The sequence below is a fragment of the Garra rufa genome, chromosome 2, assembly GCF_049309525.1.
Source record: "Garra rufa chromosome 2, GarRuf1.0, whole genome shotgun sequence".
In the NCBI taxonomy this organism is placed as follows: Eukaryota; Metazoa; Chordata; class Actinopteri; order Cypriniformes; family Cyprinidae; genus Garra; species Garra rufa.
The window spans coordinates 58992243-59012571 of NC_133362.1; the positions used below are offsets into that span (position 1 = coordinate 58992243).

At 44.7% G+C, this 20329-nt stretch overlaps 2 protein-coding genes, 12 non-coding genes and 1 pseudogene across 14 annotated transcripts in view; 11 read left to right on the top strand and 4 right to left on the bottom strand.

Moving 5' to 3' along the window:
* trnai-aau (transfer RNA isoleucine (anticodon AAU)) overlaps positions 1-44 on the bottom strand; it is a 72-nt gene extending 28 nt beyond the window's left edge. Inside the window, exon 1 of the tRNA in view lies at positions 1-44. This exon is cut by the window's left edge and continues 28 nt beyond it. This is a non-coding gene — a tRNA (tRNA-Ile).
* The window catches only part of LOC141326010 (uncharacterized), a 295299-nt gene that overhangs the window by 206637 nt on the left and 68333 nt on the right, over positions 1-20329 (top strand). The window contains 1 exon segment of the mRNA XM_073834721.1: positions 4962-4974. Coding sequence (XP_073690822.1) covers positions 4962-4974 — 13 coding nt within the window.
* Positions 587-659, bottom strand: trnar-ccu (transfer RNA arginine (anticodon CCU)). Its single transcript has one exon. It is a non-coding gene; the product is annotated as a tRNA-Arg (tRNA).
* trnam-cau (transfer RNA methionine (anticodon CAU)) lies at positions 820-891 on the bottom strand. The gene has a single exon. It is a non-coding gene; the product is annotated as a tRNA-Met (tRNA).
* Positions 3843-3950, top strand: LOC141327057 (U4 spliceosomal RNA; annotated as a pseudogene).
* On the top strand, positions 5028-5101 carry trnat-agu (transfer RNA threonine (anticodon AGU)). Its single transcript has one exon. It is a non-coding gene; the product is annotated as a tRNA-Thr (tRNA).
* trnar-ucu (transfer RNA arginine (anticodon UCU)) lies at positions 5295-5384 on the top strand. Its single transcript is given in 2 exon segments — positions 5295-5331; positions 5349-5384. It is a non-coding gene; the product is annotated as a tRNA-Arg (tRNA).
* On the top strand, positions 5529-5602 carry trnat-cgu (transfer RNA threonine (anticodon CGU)). The gene has a single exon. It is a non-coding gene; the product is annotated as a tRNA-Thr (tRNA).
* On the top strand, positions 6199-6272 carry trnat-agu (transfer RNA threonine (anticodon AGU)). Its single transcript has one exon. It is a non-coding gene; the product is annotated as a tRNA-Thr (tRNA).
* On the top strand, positions 6870-6959 carry trnar-ucu (transfer RNA arginine (anticodon UCU)). The gene is given in 2 exon segments: positions 6870-6906; positions 6924-6959. It is a non-coding gene; the product is annotated as a tRNA-Arg (tRNA).
* trnat-cgu (transfer RNA threonine (anticodon CGU)) lies at positions 7115-7188 on the top strand. Its single transcript has one exon. It is a non-coding gene; the product is annotated as a tRNA-Thr (tRNA).
* trnat-agu (transfer RNA threonine (anticodon AGU)) lies at positions 7784-7857 on the top strand. The gene has a single exon. It is a non-coding gene; the product is annotated as a tRNA-Thr (tRNA).
* trnar-ucu (transfer RNA arginine (anticodon UCU)) lies at positions 8389-8478 on the top strand. The gene is given in 2 exon segments: positions 8389-8425; positions 8443-8478. It is a non-coding gene; the product is annotated as a tRNA-Arg (tRNA).
* On the top strand, positions 8623-8696 carry trnat-cgu (transfer RNA threonine (anticodon CGU)). The gene has a single exon. It is a non-coding gene; the product is annotated as a tRNA-Thr (tRNA).
* Positions 13580-18499, bottom strand: LOC141325637 (tripartite motif-containing protein 16-like). Its single transcript, XM_073834408.1, has 6 exons — positions 17921-18499; positions 17620-17715; positions 17304-17537; positions 14514-14673; positions 14320-14367; positions 13580-14112 (listed from the first exon to the last, which is right to left on the bottom strand). Exons 1-6 carry the CDS (start codon positions 18473-18475, stop codon positions 13580-13582), a joined length of 1626 nt encoding a protein of 541 aa, XP_073690509.1. The 5' UTR covers positions 18476-18499.

Sequence of the window (20329 nt, forward strand, 5' to 3'; positions counted from 1 at the left end):
CTCTGGGTTATTGACCCAGCACGCTTCCGCTGCGCCACTCTGCTTGTCTTGATGTAGAGTCTCTGCACTGGTCTTTTCAACATAACAAATCTTGCACACATTTCTAAATTGTCTTGCAGCACCTGGGCACATATAAAAGTGACAAAAGCTTAGCAGAGGATGGTTTCGATCCATCGACCTCTGGGTTATGGGCCCAGCACGCTTCCGCTGCACCATTCTGCTTGTCTTGATGTAAAGTTTGTGCACTGGTCTTTTCAACATAACGAATCTTGCACACATTTCTAACTTGTCTTGCAGCACCTGGGCACATATAAAAGTGACACAAGCTTAGCAGAGGATGGTTTCGATCCATCGACCTCTGGGTTAGGGGCCCAGCACGCCTCCGCTGCGCCACTTTGCTTGACTTGATGTAGAGCTCGTGCACTGGTCTTTTCAACACAACATGATTCTTGCATAAATTTCCAACTTGTCTTGAAGCACTTGGGCACGAATAAAAGTGAAACAAGCTTAACAGAAGATCGTTTCGATCCATCGACCTCTGGGTTATGGGCCCAGCACACCTTCGCTGCGCCACTCTGCTGAAAGTCACCCCAGATGGGACTCGAACCCACAATCCCTGGCTTAGGAGGCCAGTGCCTTATCCATTAGGCCACTGGGGCTGTCATGAAGTTGTTTACTTTTTCTTTTAGTTCTCCATCTCATTCAGCTTCTGGATGAACAACTATTGTGAGAGGACCAAGTGACTTTAGGTTTTCATGAGCAGGCTCTGAACATTTCTCTTTTTGGGGGGCTCTGTCATATATACAAGCTCAGAAGTCTTAGCAGAGGATGGTTTCGATCCATCGACCTCTGGGTTATGGGCCCAGCACGCTTCCGCTGCGCCACTCTGCTTGACTTGATGTGGAGCTCGTGCACTGGTCTTTTCAACATAACATGATTCTTGCACAAATTTCTAACTTGTCTTGAAGCACTTGGACCTGTCATATGTTAACACTACCACTTGTTTTGTTTTCTCATTTGCCATGTATTATATGCTCTCTTTGCTTAGGTGAGCAATATAGTTGGCAGAACCTGCTGGATTACGATAAGAAGAGAGTGATGTTTGCTGCCAGACACCAGAGCAGGCTGGACACAGGTTCAATCCAGGGGTGGAGAGCGTGAAGAGGCATACATTCACCACCGCTGCCCCACTTGCTCAGTGGCCAGATTGTTGTCGCTTGATAGAGAAAAGAAAGAAAGGGGAAAAAGTTTTATTTATGTGTATTGTTTTCTGCTTTCTGTTCTTTTGCACTTGCAATGAATGCACTAGTGCCATGGACATTAAGACAGTTTTATTTAAAAGTATAGTTTTGTTTTCTGTTCTTTAGCACTTGCAAAACATGCACAGAAGTCATTAATATTTTAAAGTTTTATTCATTTGTATTGTTCTGTTCTTTCTGTTCTTTTCACTTGCAGTTAATGCACAAGAGCCATGGACATTGGACAGTTTTATTTATATGTATTGTTCTGTTTTCTGTTCTGGAACTCTGTCATGGACAATAGAAAGTATTATTAAGAGATATTATTCTGTTTTTGCACATGCAACATAACTATAAGAATAAAAATGTAAAAAAAAATAAAAAAAGAATAATGAATAATTGGCTATGACTGATTGAAAAATAAAAGTTTGGTCATGATTAACTCTTTTTGTATGTCTTTGTTATAGTATCATTTAACGGTTATAGGCCCTTTTAAAAATGTTGATAAATTTGGGGATTATTTAATAAATAAATTTATTATTTTTGTACTATAAGTTTTAGAACATAACTACAGCAGAAATATATTTAAAGTCCAAAAACTTTGAATAAGATATCAATAATCAGTAATATAAATCTAATAAAATATTATTTTTGTCATTTCAGAAATAATTTCATTCATTTGGACATCATTTATGTGATAATTACTGATAAATAAAACATTCAGTAAACACTTCAATGTATGGCAACACTAATATGAACTGGAAAGCTTGTGATCATCCTTACTCCCATATAAATGTACAGGAAAACAGAGAAAACATTTTTTTTTTTCAGATAATTTATTGTAAATATACACTCCAAAAACAGTTCAAAGAGATAAAATTCCCTTTCATTTCTTTTCTCCTCATTTTTTCTCTCTTTTTTCTTTCTTTTTCTCTTTTCCCCCTTCTTCCCCCTCCTTCCTTTCCCCCCCCCCCCTTAACAGACTATTGTTCCCCAGCTTTGGCGCAATCGGTTAGCGCGTTCAGCTGTTAACCGAAAGGTTGGTGGTTTGAGCCCACCCAGGGACGTGTGAAATGCCGGAGTTTTGCACGCGTGTCAGGTGTCCACTAACGCCTATGCCATTCTTAGGGTTGCGAGGCACAGCTTTCTCAGGGCGTTCATCTTGTGCACCTTCAATAAGCTGGCTTGTTTTAAAAGAATTCAGCGGCGGGCATTTGGTGAACATTTTCACCAGCTCGAGTAGTTTGCTGTGGCATGTGGATGCCTTCTTTACTGATGATCTGTCTCTGGGGCTCATATAGTTGACATAGTATCGGCTGACATTCGGCTGAAGGTGCTGATCCACCATCTGCTCTTGGTACGGACTGGAACCGGGGGACTGTAGTGACCATCAGATCGGAATGCAGAATGGATCTGGTGGCTACGGTGACCTCAGAATAAGAAGAAACAGACTAATATTAATGTAGATGCAAAAGTTCCATGTTGCCACAAAGTCAATACCCAATACCCCACCGGGATGACTTGAAATACAGTCAGCATCAGCAATTTTTGCCAGTCTCTCTGGAGGCTTGTTGAGAAAGATAGTCTTGCTTTGTTTTGTTTCCTTTTATTGGCGTGGCTGGTTGTTGGTCCTCGTCAAAGAGGTGTCCACCGATCATAGTGTGCCGGAGCCAGAAGACTTGTTGTTTTGTCAATATGTTCTCAAGACTTTGCGGCAGGTATCAATAAACTACAGCACAATCACAGCTCGCCGCTACCCATCGTAAACAGGTTGGGCCTGTCTGTTCCGGTGGGCTCTCAGTGGTGCTAAAGCATCAAATGAAGAGGATGGGATTCGAACCCACACAAACCAAGGCGTGCCGAGCACAACGGACTAGCCTTGCATCGCCTTAACCACTCGACCACCTTTCGTTTTGCGCGGTCCTTTTGTTTAACACTCCCGATTCAGACCACCAGCTCATTAGTAGAGCGCTCAGTGAACTGAACTGAGTGTGTCAGATAGGGAAGACACACAAAAATTGCAGAGTGGGTCCCCAGGACCGAGGATCACTGCTAAATGTACCGAACGACGAGGATGGGATTCGAACCCACGCGTGCAGAGCACAACTGATTAGCAGTCCATCACCTTAACCACTCGGCCACCTCGTCGTATTACGTGGCGTCTTTTATTTAGCACTCCCGATTCAGATCATCAGCTCATTAGTAGAGAACTCAAAGAACTGAACTGAGTGTGTTAGATAAGGAGGACACACAAAAAGTTCAGCATGGGCCAGGACCTAGATTAAGGTCCAGTGCTAAAGGAACCGAACGACAAGGATGGGATTAGCAGTCCATCGCCTTAACCACTCGGCCTCCCCGCCCCCTTGCTGACTGAGAGAGGCCATGCTGCGGACCTTTTCAGCTGCTGCTGCTGTGCTTTCAGCAGGCTGTTTTGAGCACAGAGGGAATAGTGAATGAGCCGTCTTTTACACACCTCTAATCTGTTCCGTAGAAACACGGTGCAGCAACCCGTGCCAGGAGACTGTTTGTGCGGCAGTTTAAAGCTTGCTACCACCTTGTCGGTTCACATCGTAGGTGCCTGCAAAGGTCACGACCGTCGCCAGCATTCTTTCGCAGAGGCGATATTGTAGCCTATGAGGTTTATCCGAGGCGCGATCATTGCTGGTTGAAAACTTTTCTTGCTATGGCAATTTTTGCTATCCTCTCTGGAGGCTTAGAGTATTGTTGAGAAAAAATAGACTTGTTTCGTTTAGGTTTTGTTTCTCGTCGAAAAGGTGTCTGCTGATGATTGAGCGCCAGAGCCAGAAGGCTTGTTGTTTTGTAAATATGTCCTCAAGACAGGTATCATTAAACTGCAGCGCAATTACAGCTCACCGTTACCCATCGTAAACAGGTTGGGCCTGTCTGGTCCGGTGGGCTCTCAGTGGTGCTAAAGCATCAAAAGAAGAGGATGGGATTCGAACCCACACAAATCAAGGCGTGCCGAGCGCGACAGATTAGCCTTGCGTCGCCTTAACCACTCGACCACCTTTCATTTTGCGCGTTGCTTTTATTTAACACTCCCGATTTAGACCATCGGCTCACTTAACTGGACATCCCTCATTCCCTCAATCCCTCATTAGTAGAGAACTCAAAGAACTGTTCTTAGTGTGTTAGACAAGGAGGACACACACAAAGTTCAGCATGGGGTCCCCAGGACCTAGATTAAGGTCCAGTGCTAAAGGAACCGAACGACAAAGATTTTTTTGGCTTTCTGGTAACTCTCATACTGTCCAGAGTTGCCCTCAGGTGGTCGAAATTTGTAGACATTCTCTTTTAAGCATACCAGCACCTGGCCAGCCTCTGGATGTTTTGACCCTTGGATTAACCCTTCCGACAGCCTTGCATGCGGTTTGGCGCCGTGGCATAGTTGGTTAAAGTCTCGTAAACAGGAGATCCTGGGTTCAAATCCCAGCGGAGCCTTGGACACTGCCGAGTTTGTGTTTACCAAAAAACGGACGGCAAATGGGGACACAGAGGAGCTCGAGTTGTGATTTTTGCCATTTTGTTAAGCCCATCATGCGCAATGTTGCAATCGGACAGCAGAATCCATTTGGAGGCCTCCTGTTCTCAGCGTAAATTGATTTAAAGAAAATGTCAATCATATTTAAAAGCTAGCAAAACATGCCCAAGAACCAATTCAGTGAGGTATGGCAATCACTGTCTTGCATCAAATGGAGGCAGCAGGACGTTCGAAGTGTTTATTCATGCATCGTCTAAGACGCCATCCCCACAATTAGCATGCGGGTTGGCGCCGTGGCTTAGTTGGTTAAAGCGCCTTTCTAGTAAACAGGAAATCCTGGGTTCGAATCCCAGCGGTGCCTTTCCATCAGTGGCTGTCTCTGGCCTCGCTGTTGGATGGGAGATCCCGACGGCACTCTGTTTTTGAACCATGCCTAAACTGTGCAAAGACCTGAGGACCTGTCTTTCTGCCTACACAGCGTGCCACTCAGCTGAGCTGGACGGGCACAAATCTGTAAGAAAAGGGCTCAGTGGCCCATCCTGGCAGACCTACAGGGCTCTGTGGCGCAATGGATAGCGCATTGGACTTCTAAACTGCCAGATGAGGCCATTCAAAGGTTGTGGGTTCAAGTCCCACCAGAGTTGTGGCTTTTGGCTTTCTTGTAACTCTCATACTGTGCAGAGTTGCTCTCAGGGAGTAGAAATTTGTAGACATTCTCTTTTATGCGTGCCAGCCTCTGGATGTTTTGACCCTTGGAGTCACCCTTCCGACAGCCTTGCATGCGGTTTGGCGCCGTGGCTTAGTTGGTTAAAGTGCCTGTCTCGTAAACAGGAGATCCTGGGTTCAAATCCCAGCGGTGCCTTGAACGATTTTCCAGTCCAGCAAGCGCAAGCTTTTCCGAAAGCGACCTGCAAACAGGGATAGCGAGTGGTTAATTTTGAAAACCACCCCGACTCAGTTGTCGCCAAACGCCTTAAAGCTGTCCAGCGCCCGGTCAGCCAACCCCTGGCCTTTTCTCTGGAAGGCTGGATCGTCTGAGTCGCCCTCCCGGAGGGCGAACGTGCTGCCTGGCTAGTCTAGTAAACAGGAGATCCTGCGTTCGAATCCCAGCAATGCCTTTGGTAGCGCGCCACAATACAGCCGAGATTGTGTTTACCAAAAAACGGACGGCAAATGGGGACACAGAGGAGCTCGAGTCGTGCTTTTTACCATTTTGTGAAGCCCATCATGCGCAATGTTGCAATCGGACAGCAGAAACCATTTGGAGGCCTCCTGTTCTCAGCGTAAATTGATTTAAAGAAAATGTCAATCATATTTAAAAGGTAGCAAAACATGCCCAAGAACCAATTCAGTGAGGTATGGCAATCACTGTCTTGCATCAAGTGGAGGCAGCAGGACGTACGAAGTGTTTATTCATGCATCGTCTAAGATGCCATCCCTACAATTAGCATGCGGGTTGGCGCCGTGGCTTAGTTGGTTAAAGCGCCTGTCTAGTAAGCAGGAGATCCTGGGTTCGAATCCCAGCGGTGCCTTGCAAATGGCAGCTTGGACCTTTTTGCCCTCCCTTGGACCTGAGGCCCTTACAGTGCCTCTGCCTTTCAAACGACACTGGACACTGCAATTGTGCAGAGACCCGAGGGCCTGTCCTTCCTGCAGAGAGAGAACGCGCTCTCTTACCGTTGGACGGCCACAGACCCGGAAGGTCAGCCTGGGTTTGAATCCGAGCAATGCCTTTGGTGCGCCCCACAATACAGCCAACGTCGTGCTTTACGGCGAATGGACGGCGAATGGAGACACATAGAAGCTCGAGGACAGCGGGCGGTTTCCCTTGCAAAACTACCCTCTCACCTGCTTTTGAAGGATAGGATCCTAGGCTAACTGGTCCCACCAAGGAGGCGCCGTTGGCTTAGCTGGTCAAAGCGCATCCCAGCGGTGCCTTTCCATCAGTGGCTCTCTCTGGCCTCGTTGTTGGATGGGAGATCCCGACGAGACTGTTTTTGAGCCATGCCTAAATTGTGCAAAGACCTGAGGACCTGTCTGTCTGCCCACACAGTGTGCCACTCAGCCGAGCTGGACAGGCACAAATCTGTAAGAAAAGGGCTCAGTGGCCCAGCCTGGCATGCCTACAGGGCACTGTGGCGCAATGGATAGCGCATTGGACTTCTAGACTGACAGATGAGGCCATTCAAAGGTTGTGGGTTCAAGTCCCACCAGAGTCGTGGCTTTTGGCTTTCTTGTAACTCTCATACTGTGCAGAGTTGCCCTCAGGGAGTAGAAATTTGTAGACATTCTCTTTTATGCGCACCAGCACCTGGCCAGCCTCTGGATGTTTTGACCCTTGGAGTAACCCTTCCGACAGCCTTGCATGCGGTTTGGCGCCGTGGCTTAGTTGGTTAAAGTGCCTGTCTCGTAAACAGGAGATCCTGGGTTCAAATCCCAGCGGTGCCTTGGACGTTTTTCCAGTCCAGCAAGCGCAATCTTTTCAAAAGTGACCTGCAAACAGGGATAGCGAGTGGTTGATTTTGCAAACCACCCCGACTCAGTTGTCGGCAAACGCCTTAAAGCTGTCCAGCGCCCGGTCAGCCAACCCCTGGCCTATTCTCTGGAAGCCTGGATCGTCTGAGTCGCCCTCCCGGAGGGCTAACGTGCTGCCCGGCTAGTCTAGTAAACAGGAGATCCTGCGTTCGAATCCCAGCGATGCCTTTGGTAGCGCGCCAGAATACTGCCGAGCTTGTGTTTACCAAAAAACGGACGGCAAATGGGGACACAGAGGAGCTCGAGTTGTGATTTTTGCCATTTTGTTAAGCCCATCATGCGCAATGTTGCAATCGGACAGCAGAAACCATTTGGAGGCCTCCTGTTCTCAGCGTAAATTGATTTAAAGAAAATGTCAATCATATTTAAAAGCTAGCAAAACATGCCCAAGAACCAATTCAGTGAGGTATGGCAATCACTGTCTTGCATCAAATGGAGGCAGCAGGACGTTCGAAGTGTTTATTCATGCATCGTCTAAGACGCCATCCCCACAATTAGCATGCAGGTTGGCGCCGTGGCTTAGTTGGTTAAAGCGCCTGTCTAGTAAACAGGAAATCCTGCGTTCAAATCCCAGCGGTGCCTTGCAAATGGCAGCTTGGACCTGAGGCCCTTACAGTGCCTCTGCCTTTCAAACGACGCTGGACACTGCAATTGTGCAGAGAGGGAACGCACTCTCTTACTGTTGGACGGCCACAGACCCGGAAGGTTTGAATCCGAGCAATGCCTCTGGTTGCACGCCACAATACAGCCAACGTTGTGCTTTATGGCGAATGGAGACACATAGAAGCTCGAGGACAGCGGGCGGTTTCCCTTGCAAAACAATCCTCTCACCTGCTTTTGAAGGATAGGATCCTAGGCTAACTGGTCCCACCAAGGAGGCGCCATGGCTTAGCTGGTCAAAGCACATCCCAGCGGTGCCTTTCCATCAGTGGCTGTCTCTGGCCTCGCTGTTGGATGGGAGATCCCGACGACACTCTGTTTTTGAACCATGCCTAAACTGTGCAAAGACCTGAGGACCTGTCTTTCTGCCTACACAGCGTGCCACTCAGCCGAGCTGGACGGGCACAAATCTGTAAGAAAAGGGCTCAGTGGCCCATCCTGGCAGACCTACAGGGCTCTGTGGCGCAATGGATAGCGCATTGGACTTCTAAACTGCCAGATGAGGCCATTCAAAGGTTGTGGGTTCAAGTCCCACCAGAGTCGTGGCTTTTGGCTTTCTTGTAACTCTCATACTGTGCAGAGTTGCCCTCAGGGAGTAGAAATTTGCAGACATTCTCTTTTATGCGTGCCAGCCTCTGGATGTTTTGACCCTTGGAGTCACCCTCCCGACAGCCTTGCACGCGGTTTGGCTCCGTAGCTTAGTTGGTTAAAGTGCCTGTCTCGTAAACAGGAGATCCTGGGTTCAAATCCCAGCAGTGCCTTGGACAATTTTCCAGTAAAGCAAGCGCAAGCTTTTCCGATAGCGAGTGGTTAATTTTGCAAACCGCCCCGACTCAGTTGTCAGCAAACGCCTTAAAGCTGTCCAGCGCCTGGTCAGCCAACCCCTGGCCTCTTCTCTGGAAGCCTGGATCGTCTGAGTCGCCCTCCCGGAGGGCGAACGTGCTGCCCGGCTAGTCTAGTAAACAGGGATCCTGCGTTCGAATCCCAGCGATGCCTTTGGTTGCACGCCACAATACAGCCGAGCTCGTGTTTACCAAAAAACGGACGGCAAAAGGGGACACAGAGGAGCTCGAGGACAGCGGGCAGTTTCTCTTGCAACACTACCCTCTCACCTGCTTTTGAAGGATAGCATTTCAGGCTAACGGGTCTCACTGAGGAGGCACCGTGGCTTAGCTGGTCAAAGCGCCTGTCTTGTAAACAGGCAATCCTGGGTTCCATCCCAGCGGCGCCTTTCCCCCATTGGCTTTCTCTGGCCTCGCTGTTGGATGGGAGACCCCGACGACACGGTATGTTTTTGAACCGTGCCTCAATTGTGTCTTTCTGCCCACACAGCGTGCCACTCGGCCGAGTCAAAGCAATGTAGTCAAATCTACTCCGAACCATCACTCTAACTATTTAGAAGCAGATCTCTTATTCTGGGACTTTGTGGGACTTTCCAAACTCCCTTAAAACTGCAGCTGTTAAAACTGTTACGGATTGGTCAGGTTCTGCACCCACAATCACGCCCTGATCACAGTCACCTGAATACTGATCATCATGCACCTGCACTCAATCATCATCTCACTACAAGAGCACCTCACACACAGCCATCATTGTCCGGGCTCGTTTGCACGAAGCGGACTCATTGAGCTTCACTCTAAGTGGTCTCAAATCCCTACTAAACTTACCGTGATCCTTAGCTTCTGATTACTTACCTGTCTTCTCGTCTGTTCTAGTCCAAGTCCAGTCTTTGTCTCCAGTTAGCTGTGTGCCAGCCGTAAGTCCGTCGACGGAACTCCAACGCTGTGTGTGTGAGTGTGGTCATCTTCACCGGTCCTCCTCCCGTCGTCCCTGGAAAGGAAAAGCAGCTAATCATCCACAATCCAGCTACATTTCAAGAATCACACCCTGAGCTGTTATACTCACCCGGTTCTGCACGCTATTACCTTCAACTTGCTCTGCTGAAAATAAACCTGTTAATACTCACTCTCATCTCTCTCGTTTGGTCTGCTTACGTAACAAAAACCCTTCGGAAAAATAGCAATGTTGATAACACTATATTGAGTAACTATAGACCAATATCTAATCTTCCTTTTTCAGGCAAGGTTATCGAAAAGGATGTTTTTAATCAGCTTAACCACTGCATAAACTCAAATAGATACCTGGATAATTTCCAATCTGGTTTCAGACCACATCATAGCACAGAGACAGTGCTCATAAAGTTAATAAATGATATCCGCCTAAATTCTGATTCTGGCAAACTATCAGTGCTGATATTGCTAGATCTCAGTGCTCCGTTCGACACTGTTGATCATAACATTCTTCTAGATAGACTGGAAAACTGGGTCGGGCTTTCTGAGATGGTCCTCAAATAGTTCAGGTCATACTTAGAAGGGAGAGGCTATTATGAGAGTTAAGGAGAACATAAGTCTAAGTGGACATCCATGACATTCAGAGTCCCACAAGGCTCAATTCTTGTGCAGCTGTTGTTCAGCCTGTATATGCTCCCACTAAATTAAATAATGAGAAAGAACCAAATTGCATATCACAGCTATGCAGATGACACCCAGCCCCATTGACTCTCTCTGCCAATGCATTGATGAAATTAACAGTTGGATGTGCCAAAGCTTTCTTCAATTAAACAAGGAGAAAACAGAACTCATTGCATTTGGAAACAAAGATGAAGTTCATAAGGTAAATGCGTACCTTGACGCTAGGGGTCAAAAAACTAAAAATCAAGTCAAGAATCTTGGTGTGATTCTGGTGTCAGACCTCAGTTTCAGTAGCCATGTCAAAGTAGTAACTAAATGGGCATACTATCATCTCAAAAACATTGCAAGAATTAGATGTTTTGTTTCCCGTCAAGACTTGGAGACTTGTTCATGCCTTTATCACCACCCAGCCAGGGCTTCATTGTCGGCAAATGTGGCAGTCTTATGTGGGTCCTACCTGGGCAATTCATGCCAAACACATTTGGACTCCACCTGCCCAAAGGGGTTCAAAGTGGGTTTGTAACCGGGATCCACATGGGGGCCAGCCGTGGATGCCCAGATGGGTTTTAAGTGGGATCTATAAGGGTCTTATGTGGGTCTGAACAGGGCAATACCGTGCCCTTGCAGCACCCCCTCCCCCAATTCATTACAATTAAAAAACCTTCAATAAAGTGTCAAAGCATGCTCAAGGTGGACAATTAACATTTTTATTAAAAAGACAAAAAACAGTCTGCAATTCAAAGTCTGTGCAAATGCCATATAAAATTTACATTTTACATTTCAGCTTTTTTTTAAAGAAATACGGCACAATTACATTAAAAAACCATGGGACAGTTTCATCAAAACTTTGAATTAAATATGTTTACCTTAAAAGTATTAGAAATTATTTCCTGATAATTCACTCAGCCCCATGTAATCCAAGATGTTCATATCTTTCTTTCTTTAAGTCGAAAAGAAAGTAAAGTTTTTGATGAGTAGATTTCAGGATTTTTCTCCATATAGTGGACTTCAGTGGGATTAAGGTCAAGGATAAAGGTTTCAAAATTTCAATACAGCTTTCAAAGGGCTTTACAAGTTCCCAGTGACCCTTATTCCTTGGATGGGATGATGTAGAGCCCTTTGAAGCTGCATTGACAATAAAATTTGGAACTTCAACCTTTTGGCTCCCTTCGAAATATGTAGAAAAATCCTGGAATGTTTTCCTTAAAAACCTTTTTGACAGAAAAAGAGACAGACATAAGCATCTTGAATGACAGAGGGGTGAGTGAATTATCAACAGGAAATATTTGTGTCAGAATTGATCTAAAAACTGAATAAATACAAAACCAACACATATACAAAATTATCAAGACTAACAATTTTATTAGTTTCAGATGTAAATTTAGATTGAATTTTCATTACCAGTTATTCAGAGCTCCGAGGTGAAATTTAACTGAAAATTAGAGTTGAGCCGGATACTCGGCTGAAACGAGTATCCGGCACGGATAAAGCACTTTTGCCAAGTATGAGTATCATACGAGTAATACGAGTCAATATTTGTGCTCGGATTGAATAAAAATTCTCATTGGGTAGTTTACTGTGTCTGCGTTCTGTGATAGACTAATCACAGCGCCCCTCCCCTACACACATACAGATTTAGGGGCCGTTCACATGTAGCGTCTTTTGCACGCTCAAATTCGTTATTTTAAATGTAGACGCGCGGCTTGCGCGCGCATAATGGAAGCGACGTGGTGCGACGCGCTTGTTTTTTCCAGGTGCGTCCGTGCCGCATCGAGATAAAAACAAATCACCTTTTCAGAATGCAGCAAGCGCACCGAAGCTTGGAGCTAGAGCCCAGCTGATGGTTGCTTAGAAACGGCAGATGCTTCCGGAGCGCAAGCGCCCGAGCGCTTTGTTGATAAGGAAGAAAGCGGCGCGCCTAGCGTTTTCCACGCGTTTTTAGGCGCGACATGTGAACGGTCCCTCTCTGCTCACACACACACACACAGAACACTGAGAAGAGAAGAGAACAGCGCATTCTTTCCCTGTCACTCAGGTTTGCGGGTTTTTTTTCGTTAACATTTAGGGTTTCTTCAGCTTCAGGTTTGTTTTTTACTTTGGTTTGTTTGTAGTACTTACTTAACCAGTAGAGTTTTGGTAAACGTGGGGTTTGTTCAGACGTGGTTTGATTAACTGACGTGGTGCTTGGTAAAAGCGACTCGCAAAAGTTTTTGAATTTTTTTCCTTTTTTAAACCGTCAATTGGCTCTGACCAGTTTTTTTTTTACTTCACGCACTGAGTGTCTGACACTTTCTTTTTTGTATTTCATAAATAAAAAAATTAATAAAAAAAGGAAGTAGTGGTATTACAAATTAATTAGTTACACAAACACATACACACACACACACACACACACACACACACACACACACTCTCTCTCCCTCTCTCTGCCGTTCATCTGAGTTTTTTTTTTTTAAACCTTCTGCTGGTTCGAAGTAGTGGTATAAAAAAAAACTATATTACAAATGAATTATCTACACACACACACACACACACACACACACACACACACACACACACACAAACAAACAACTGATTATGCTATCTATACGAGGATTTATTACACATTTATTTTGACATGTTGTTTCATTGACACAGTATTAATGTAATGAAGAGGAAATAGACTGTAAAAAAGAGACTCTAATCCAGCTCACTGTTACTGATCCATCATGCAGGTCAATCCTGCTGAGAAAACCAGCATATGCTGATTAGGTATGTTTTGGTGCTGGGATGCTGGTTTTAGCTTTTTTATGCTGGTCCCTTGCTGGTTTATGCTGGTCCTTAGCTGGTCCTTTGCTGGTTTATGCTGGTCATGTTGCTGGTTTATGCTGGTCCCTAGCTGGTTAAAGCTGGTCCTTTGCTGGTCCTTAGCTGGTTAAAGCTGGTCCTTTGCTGGTTTATGCTGGTCTTGTTGCTGGTTAATGCTGGTCCTTTGCTGGTTTATGCTGGTCATGTTACTGGTCAAGGAACAGCATAAACCAGCAAAGGACCAGCATAAACCAGCAAGGGACCAGCATAAACCAGCAAGGGACCAGCACATATCAGCTAAAACCAGCATCCCAGCACCAAAACATACCTAACCAGCATATGCTGTTTTTTTCAGGAGGGAAAGCATTGCAGAATCTCTCTAAAATCTATTCTGATTCAACAAGTTTCACTGATGATCCAGGACAAACATTAAACCCACGATAGAGTGGCTGAGTGAATAAGGTGTGGACTGTGTGGATGAGGCTCATTGTGTCAGAGACGCTGTAGAAGGACAGAGTCCCTGCTCTATGGTCCACAAACACTCCTATTCTACTGCTGATGGACTTTACAGGGATTTCAGTCCATATCTTATTGTGTCCAAATGAGCATCTGTCATGAGAGCAGGACAAACTCCAGGACTGATCATTATATCCAAACACACACTCATTACCCTCTCCTTTCCTTCTGATGTTCTTATATGACACTGATATTAACACGCCATAATATCCACTCCACTTCAGCTCCCAGTAACAGCGTCCACACACACTCTTGCTACACAACACCTGCTGACACATATCAAATCTGTCTGGATGATCAGGATATGACTGCTCTCTTTTAGTGGAAGTAATCACTCTGTTGCTCTTAGACAGATGGAGGTGTTTATTCACAGAGTTCAGATCCAGAGTGAGCTGATGGGAATCTGATGGAGATAAAAACACATCAGAATCATTAATTATGAATTTGTTTGATGAATTCATGTTCAGATTACCATCTTTGTCTCAGTACAGCTGACCAGATATCCTGAGCTAATCATTATTTACATGATAAAACTCTTTTATTGACTCTTCTTTCACTTACTTGAAGAAAAACAAAGTGTTTCTCTCAGTTTGTTTTCCCTGTGACTTACATTTTAGGAGGTCCTTTCTGGACTTGGGGACAATATGGGTTAAAGTGACTGTGGAAATCAACAGACATGAACAGTGTAATTATTATGTCAAGAAAAAATGTTCCTGTGTAAAATCAAAAGACATTTCTGATATAATGTTCTCTATTAGAGAAGATGTTGGATTTCTAAGAGCAGATATATCTCCAGGACTTTACCTCTGTCTGAGATTTTCCTGAGCTCCTCTTTGCAGAAATCCTCCAGTTTGTCCCTCAGCTGACAGACAGATTCTCTCAGGTCATCAAAAGTGATGAGATAACTGAAGGGATCGTCATTTACATCTGCAGAATCAGGAGGTGCTGAGAGAATCTGGAAACTCTACAGAAAATGTACAGTAAATTTAGACAGAAAACAGTAGACTAACAAAAACACAGAAGACAAATGAGTATACTGAACCATTATTTATAATTTTTGACCCGAGTCACTGCCCTGATGTCACGGGTTGTTAGAGTGAGAAACACGATGGAGCCATGAAGTCCAAAACAAACTCATTATTTAATAAACAAACAAGAAAAACAACCTCTTAGTACAATGGTAGACAGGACAAAGAAACAGAGGAAAGGCGGGGCTATAGAGGAAACAGTCTATATATACGTGACATTACCAACCCCCTCATGGAAAGCACGTCTTGCGCCCTGGTGAGGGCAGACACTGGGTAGAGACAAGGGAAGCCTCCAGGCAGATCAGGGAGCTCAGGAAGCCATGGCAGAGCAGGGAACTCGTAAGAGTTCAGGAGGAGCGGGTTCTAGAGGGTGCTCAGGAGGAGCGGACAATAGAGTGCTCTCTAGAGGAGCTGACACTGGGCTGGGCAGGACCAGTGGAGACAAAGGCAACTCAGAAGGGTTGGACAAGACCAGTGGAGACTAAGAAGACTCATGAGGGCTGGACGGGACCAGCAGAGATGAAGTAGACTTAGGAGGGCTGGAGGGGACCAGGAGAGAAGATTGGGGCGGAGAACTCCAGAGGGAGCGCAATGTCCATAATGTTTATGAGGCCAATCCTGGCTGGGAACTCTGGTGTGGTGGCCATCTTGGCCACCGAGCTTGCCATAGGAGAGACTGGTGTGCTTGGGTGCTTAGAAGCCAGCTGACATGATGTTGGGGAGTCCGGCTGACATGACGTCGTAGAGGCCAGGCTTTTCAGGGCTGAGGACAAGGATGGAACTTCTGAGGACTTGGGGAAGTGTGGGAGGAAACAGAGGAAGTGGGCTTGCTGGAGCTGTATGTGTAGGATGCTGGCATGTGGTGAGCTGGAGCATCCACGTGCTACCGGATGGGAGGAAGATGATGATGGAGGAGCGGACACTGGAGGGCACTCTAAAGGAGCGGACACTGGATGGCTGGATGGGACCAGCAGAGACGACGGAGACTCAGAAGGGCTGGATGGGACCAGTGGAGACAAAGGAGACTCAGGAGGGTAGGACGGGACCATAGGAGATGAAGAAGATTCAGAAGGGATGGAGGGGACCAGTGGAGACAAAGGAGACGAACAAAGGCCTGGCTTTTCTGGGCTGAGGACGAGGATGGAATTTCGTTGGACTTGGGGAAGCGTGGCAGGAACAAAGGGAGCAGGCTCACTGAAGCTGAATGTGTAGGGTGATGGCTTGGATGACGATCCTCCACATCGACTAGGAACTTGGAACCACATGAATCAAGAACATAATTTATAAAATCCGTTACAGGTCTGCGGCAAAACAAAAAAATGAAACAAGTGATCATCTTTGAGTCCCATCTGGAAGCATGCATTAATCATAGAATTGCTCCATCTCACCAGATGTAAGAGGCTCAAGAACTCCCCCACATACTGCTCCAAATATCTTCCCTCCTGCTAATCAGGAACATGACCAAATAGGGAAAAACAGGAACCAATCAGGAACAAAGACAGGGGAAACACAAAGCAAAGCAAGTCCATACACATGACACCTGAATCTTCACAAGAATTCTTGAATGGGTCATTGATTACAATTTCACCTTAAGTTTGTGTGTAATGTGCCTATTTGATCTTAAACAACATCTGCAAAAGAAGTCTTTTACAGAATGCGCTTTGCAAGGCCTACAACGAATGGCTGGTTCTAACTACAGTAAGTTACTTCATGGTTAGGTGACATCAAAAACCCTGAAATTTACATAAACCCCGCCCCTGTGAAACCACAACATGGTAGTAAAGCCATGGTTAGTCTTCATAATGGGCTCGTAGTTCTGACGACAGATATTTGGCTACACTTCTACAAAGACAAAACAAATGGTGCTATAAAGTCAGTAGCGATCACTGTAGAGCCGCAGTCTATAATCAAATAATCCCTTTGAGAACTGTAGGAAACTTTAGTACTAAAGTTGTAAAAAAAAACAACAACTGTATATCAAAAGATAACATAACAGCAGTAGCATTTACAAACGCATATCCAAAAAAAAAAAAAGGGTCATGCTTGCATAGGTTCTGCTCAATCTTCAATAATATCTCTGGGCTCGGGCTCAAATAGATAAGCCAATATTGATGCCATTGTTTAAAATACATGGGATTACATGCAATATGATAAAAGGCCTGTTATGGTAAGAGGCGTGACTCTTCTGGACAGATCAACATTTAGCTTTCTAATCTTTTACAGATAAACAGAACTTCATAACTATGTGAGATATATGAGTCAGACTAATGATTACATATTAAAGCGGTCATCAGATGCAGATTTTCCACAAGTACCCTGCTGGAAAAAACATCTAAAACCAGCCTAGCCTACCAGACTTGTCATAGGTCATAGCTGGTCAGCAGGCTAGTTTTAGAGGGGTTTTGGTCACTTTCCCAGCCTAGCCAGGGTGGAGGACCTGCTTAAACCAGCTAAAACCATCCAACCAGCCTAGGCTGGTTTTAGCTGTTTTTTTTTTTTTTTTCAGCAGGGACAGCAGGATCTGGCTCAAGTCCACTATGAGCCTGTTCTTCTAGATCTCTGTTACCTGCAGGAACTGGATGTGATCCTGTGTGTGTGAAAGCTGCTCCAGTTCAGCATCTCTCCTTCTCAGATCATTGATCTCCAGCTCCAGTTGCTCCAGTTGTTCTTCAGCTCGACTCAATGCAGTCTTTTCCTGATCTCTGATCATCTGTGTGACCTCAGAGCGGTTTCTCTCAATAGAGGAGATGAGTTCAGTGAAGAGCTTTTCACTGTGCTCCACTGCTGTCTGTGCAGAGCGCTGTTAGATACACATCACAATCACACAGTTGGCCTCTGTGGGTCTGAAGAGACTATGACAAATTTCTCTTCTCCAGACTCACCTTATGAGACTCCACCGCTTCTATCAGCTGCTGAAGACCTTTCTCTCTCTGCTGGATTCTCTGCTGAAAACTGCTCTGCATCTCCTTCAGTTGGTGCTGGAGGACAAACATTTATTAGAAAAAGTAAATAAACCTACTATCACTAAATCAGGTAGCCGATGCCGGATCATGTCTCATGCATCGTAAACTTTCCATAGTCCTTTGTTTTAGGCCCAGAAAGACTTGTATCAGTTAAGAAAACTTGTTATAAACCACTGCGCTGAGTAAATGATGACTATGTGTTTGGATTAAAAGCTCCTACCTGTTTTTCTGTCCTCTGTGCTGCAACTGATACAGTGTCATGGTTTTTATGTTCATCAATCAAACACATCAGACAAATACATTTCTGGTCAGTGCGACAGAAGACCTCAAGGAGTTTCTCGTGTTGATGGCAGATCATTTCTTTCAGCCGCCCAGTAGCTTCAGTCAAATTGTGTTTCTTGCCTTTGAAGAAACTCTCATGTTGATCAAGGTGATTCTGACAGGACTTGACGGCTTTGTATTTTCTTCCAGTACAGACGTCACACTCCACATCTCCAGCTCCAGTGTAACAGTCAGCAGGAAGTTTGGTATTCTTCAGTTTGTCCACCACTTCAGCCAGCATGGTGTTTCTAGCTAAAGCAGGTCTTGGACTGATCGTCTGTCTGCACTGAGGGCAGCTGTAGACTCTCATCTGATCCTCCTGATTCCAGCAGTCTGTAATACAGCTCCTACAGTAACTGTGTCCACAGTGGATCGTCACTGGAATCTTCAGGAGATCCAAACACACTGGACAGATGAACTCATTCTGATCCACTAAAATTCTTGCTTCTGCCATTTTACTGATTTAATACAAATAGCCAAACACACAATAGCTCAACTACACTTCAGTTTCTATTTCCCTGAATTCGAGACGGTTTACAATGTCCTGCTTCTGTGTTTGAATGACGTGTGTAAAATGTGTTTGTCTGAGTCTAAAGGTCACAGATAGTATGTTCACTAGATACAGTGCCTTGCAAAAGTATTTATACCCCTTCATTTTTTTTTCACATTTAGTTTTATTGCAGCATTATGTTAAACTGCTTTAAATTAGTTTTTCCCCACATCAATTTACACTCCATACACCATAATAATGACAAAGCAAAAAACAGATTTGAAAATTTTACAAATTTATTCAAAATAAAACACTGAAATAGTACATTGCATAAGTATTTATTAACGCAGTACATTTTACAGCCTCAAGTCTTTTTGGGTATGATGTGACAAGCTTTGCACATCTGCATTTGGCAATTATCTGCCATTCTTTGCCTCTCCTTTTCACCTCTCAAGCTCTGTCAGCTTGGATGGGTGCTGGTAGACATTTTGTAGGGTCCTAGTTGTTCCAATCGTCTTCCATTATGGATAATGCTTCTGTGAACCTTCAACCCTGCTGAAAAAACCAGCATAAGCTGGTTAGGTATGTTTTGGTGCTGGGATGCTGGTTTTAGCTGGTATATTCTGGTCCTTTGCTGGTCTATGCTGGTCCCTTGCTGGTTTATGCTGGTCCTTTGCTGGTTTATGCTGGTCCTCTGCTGGTTTATGCTGGTCATGTTGCTGGTTAATGCTGGTCCTTTGCTGGTTTATGCTGGTCCTTTGCTGGTTTATGCTGGTCCTTTGCTGGTTTATGCTGGTCATGTTGCTGGTTAATGCTGGTCCTTTGCTGGTTTATGCTGGTCCTTTGCTGATTTATGCTGGTCCTTTGCTGGTTTATGCTGGTCATGTTGCTGGTTAATGCTGGTTTATTATTTTTTTTCAGCAGGGAATGCAGCAGATTTTTTCTGAACTCTTCCCTAGATCATTGCCTTAACGCCTGTCACTGAACTCTCTGATGTCGCTCAGAGAGTGTTTGCTAATCGGGAAGAGGTCGCTACGATGCCAGCATCTGATCGCAAATGCTCTTCGGCTGACGTTCGGATGATGCAGCTGTAAATCCTGGCTGCTCTGCGTGGGAGCGTTTTTTTCCATCCTTATTCTAACGTATCGCTGGTTTATAATAAAACAATACACACCACACAACTCTCAATAACGGTTGCAAATGTATTAATATATTCAAGGAAGATATTAAATATACAAATACATTTACATTTATCAGATACTTGTATCAAATGAGAAGCATTCACTCTTTCAAAGATTAACGGTTTTAGTTCAGCATTTGCAGCAAAACCAGAGTAAAATCTAAATCAACATTCTTACTTCAGTAACCATTGTTTAACAATGACTGTTGCAGTAAAGCCACAGTAAGTACAAATCTAACCATTACTACAGTGTTTGCAGTAAAACCATAGCAACCACATAGTGCTTACTATAGTCGTGGTAGTATTACTACAGTATAACTATAGTAGAACCATAGAATCAAAACCTATACGTATTGCTACAGTTTAACTATAGTAAAACCATGGTTAACAGCTCTATAATTATATGCACATTTCATAATACTTATCATTTCAAAGTAGGTTTACAGAAAATGCATTTTTCCAAGGTTACAATGAAAAAAAAAATCTTTAATCAGCCAGAGGAGACTGAGACTTACTGGGGAAGATCTTCTAGCAACAAAGTAATGTCCATATGACAGCAGCTCAAAGATATAGCAATAAATTATATGATACAAATTTTTAAATCTTTTCTGATAAAAGTGTCTAATGAAGTGTTCAGT

What these genes read in the sequence shown, in the direction of transcription:
- LOC141325637 (XM_073834408.1), bottom strand. Translation starts at nt 18,475, where the DNA reads ATGGCAGAAGCAAGAATTTTAGTGGATCAGAATGAGTTCATCTGTCCA. An exon ending in CACAGAGGACAGAAAAACAG is followed by an intron (nt 17,716 to 17,920) that starts GTAGGAGCTTTT and finishes TTTGTCCTCCAG; the next exon opens with CACCAACTGAAGGAGATGCA. An exon ending in CAGAAAGGACCTCCTAAAAT is followed by an intron (nt 14,113 to 14,319) that starts GTAAGTCACAGG and finishes TATCTCCATCAG; the next exon opens with ATTCCCATCAGCTCACTCTG.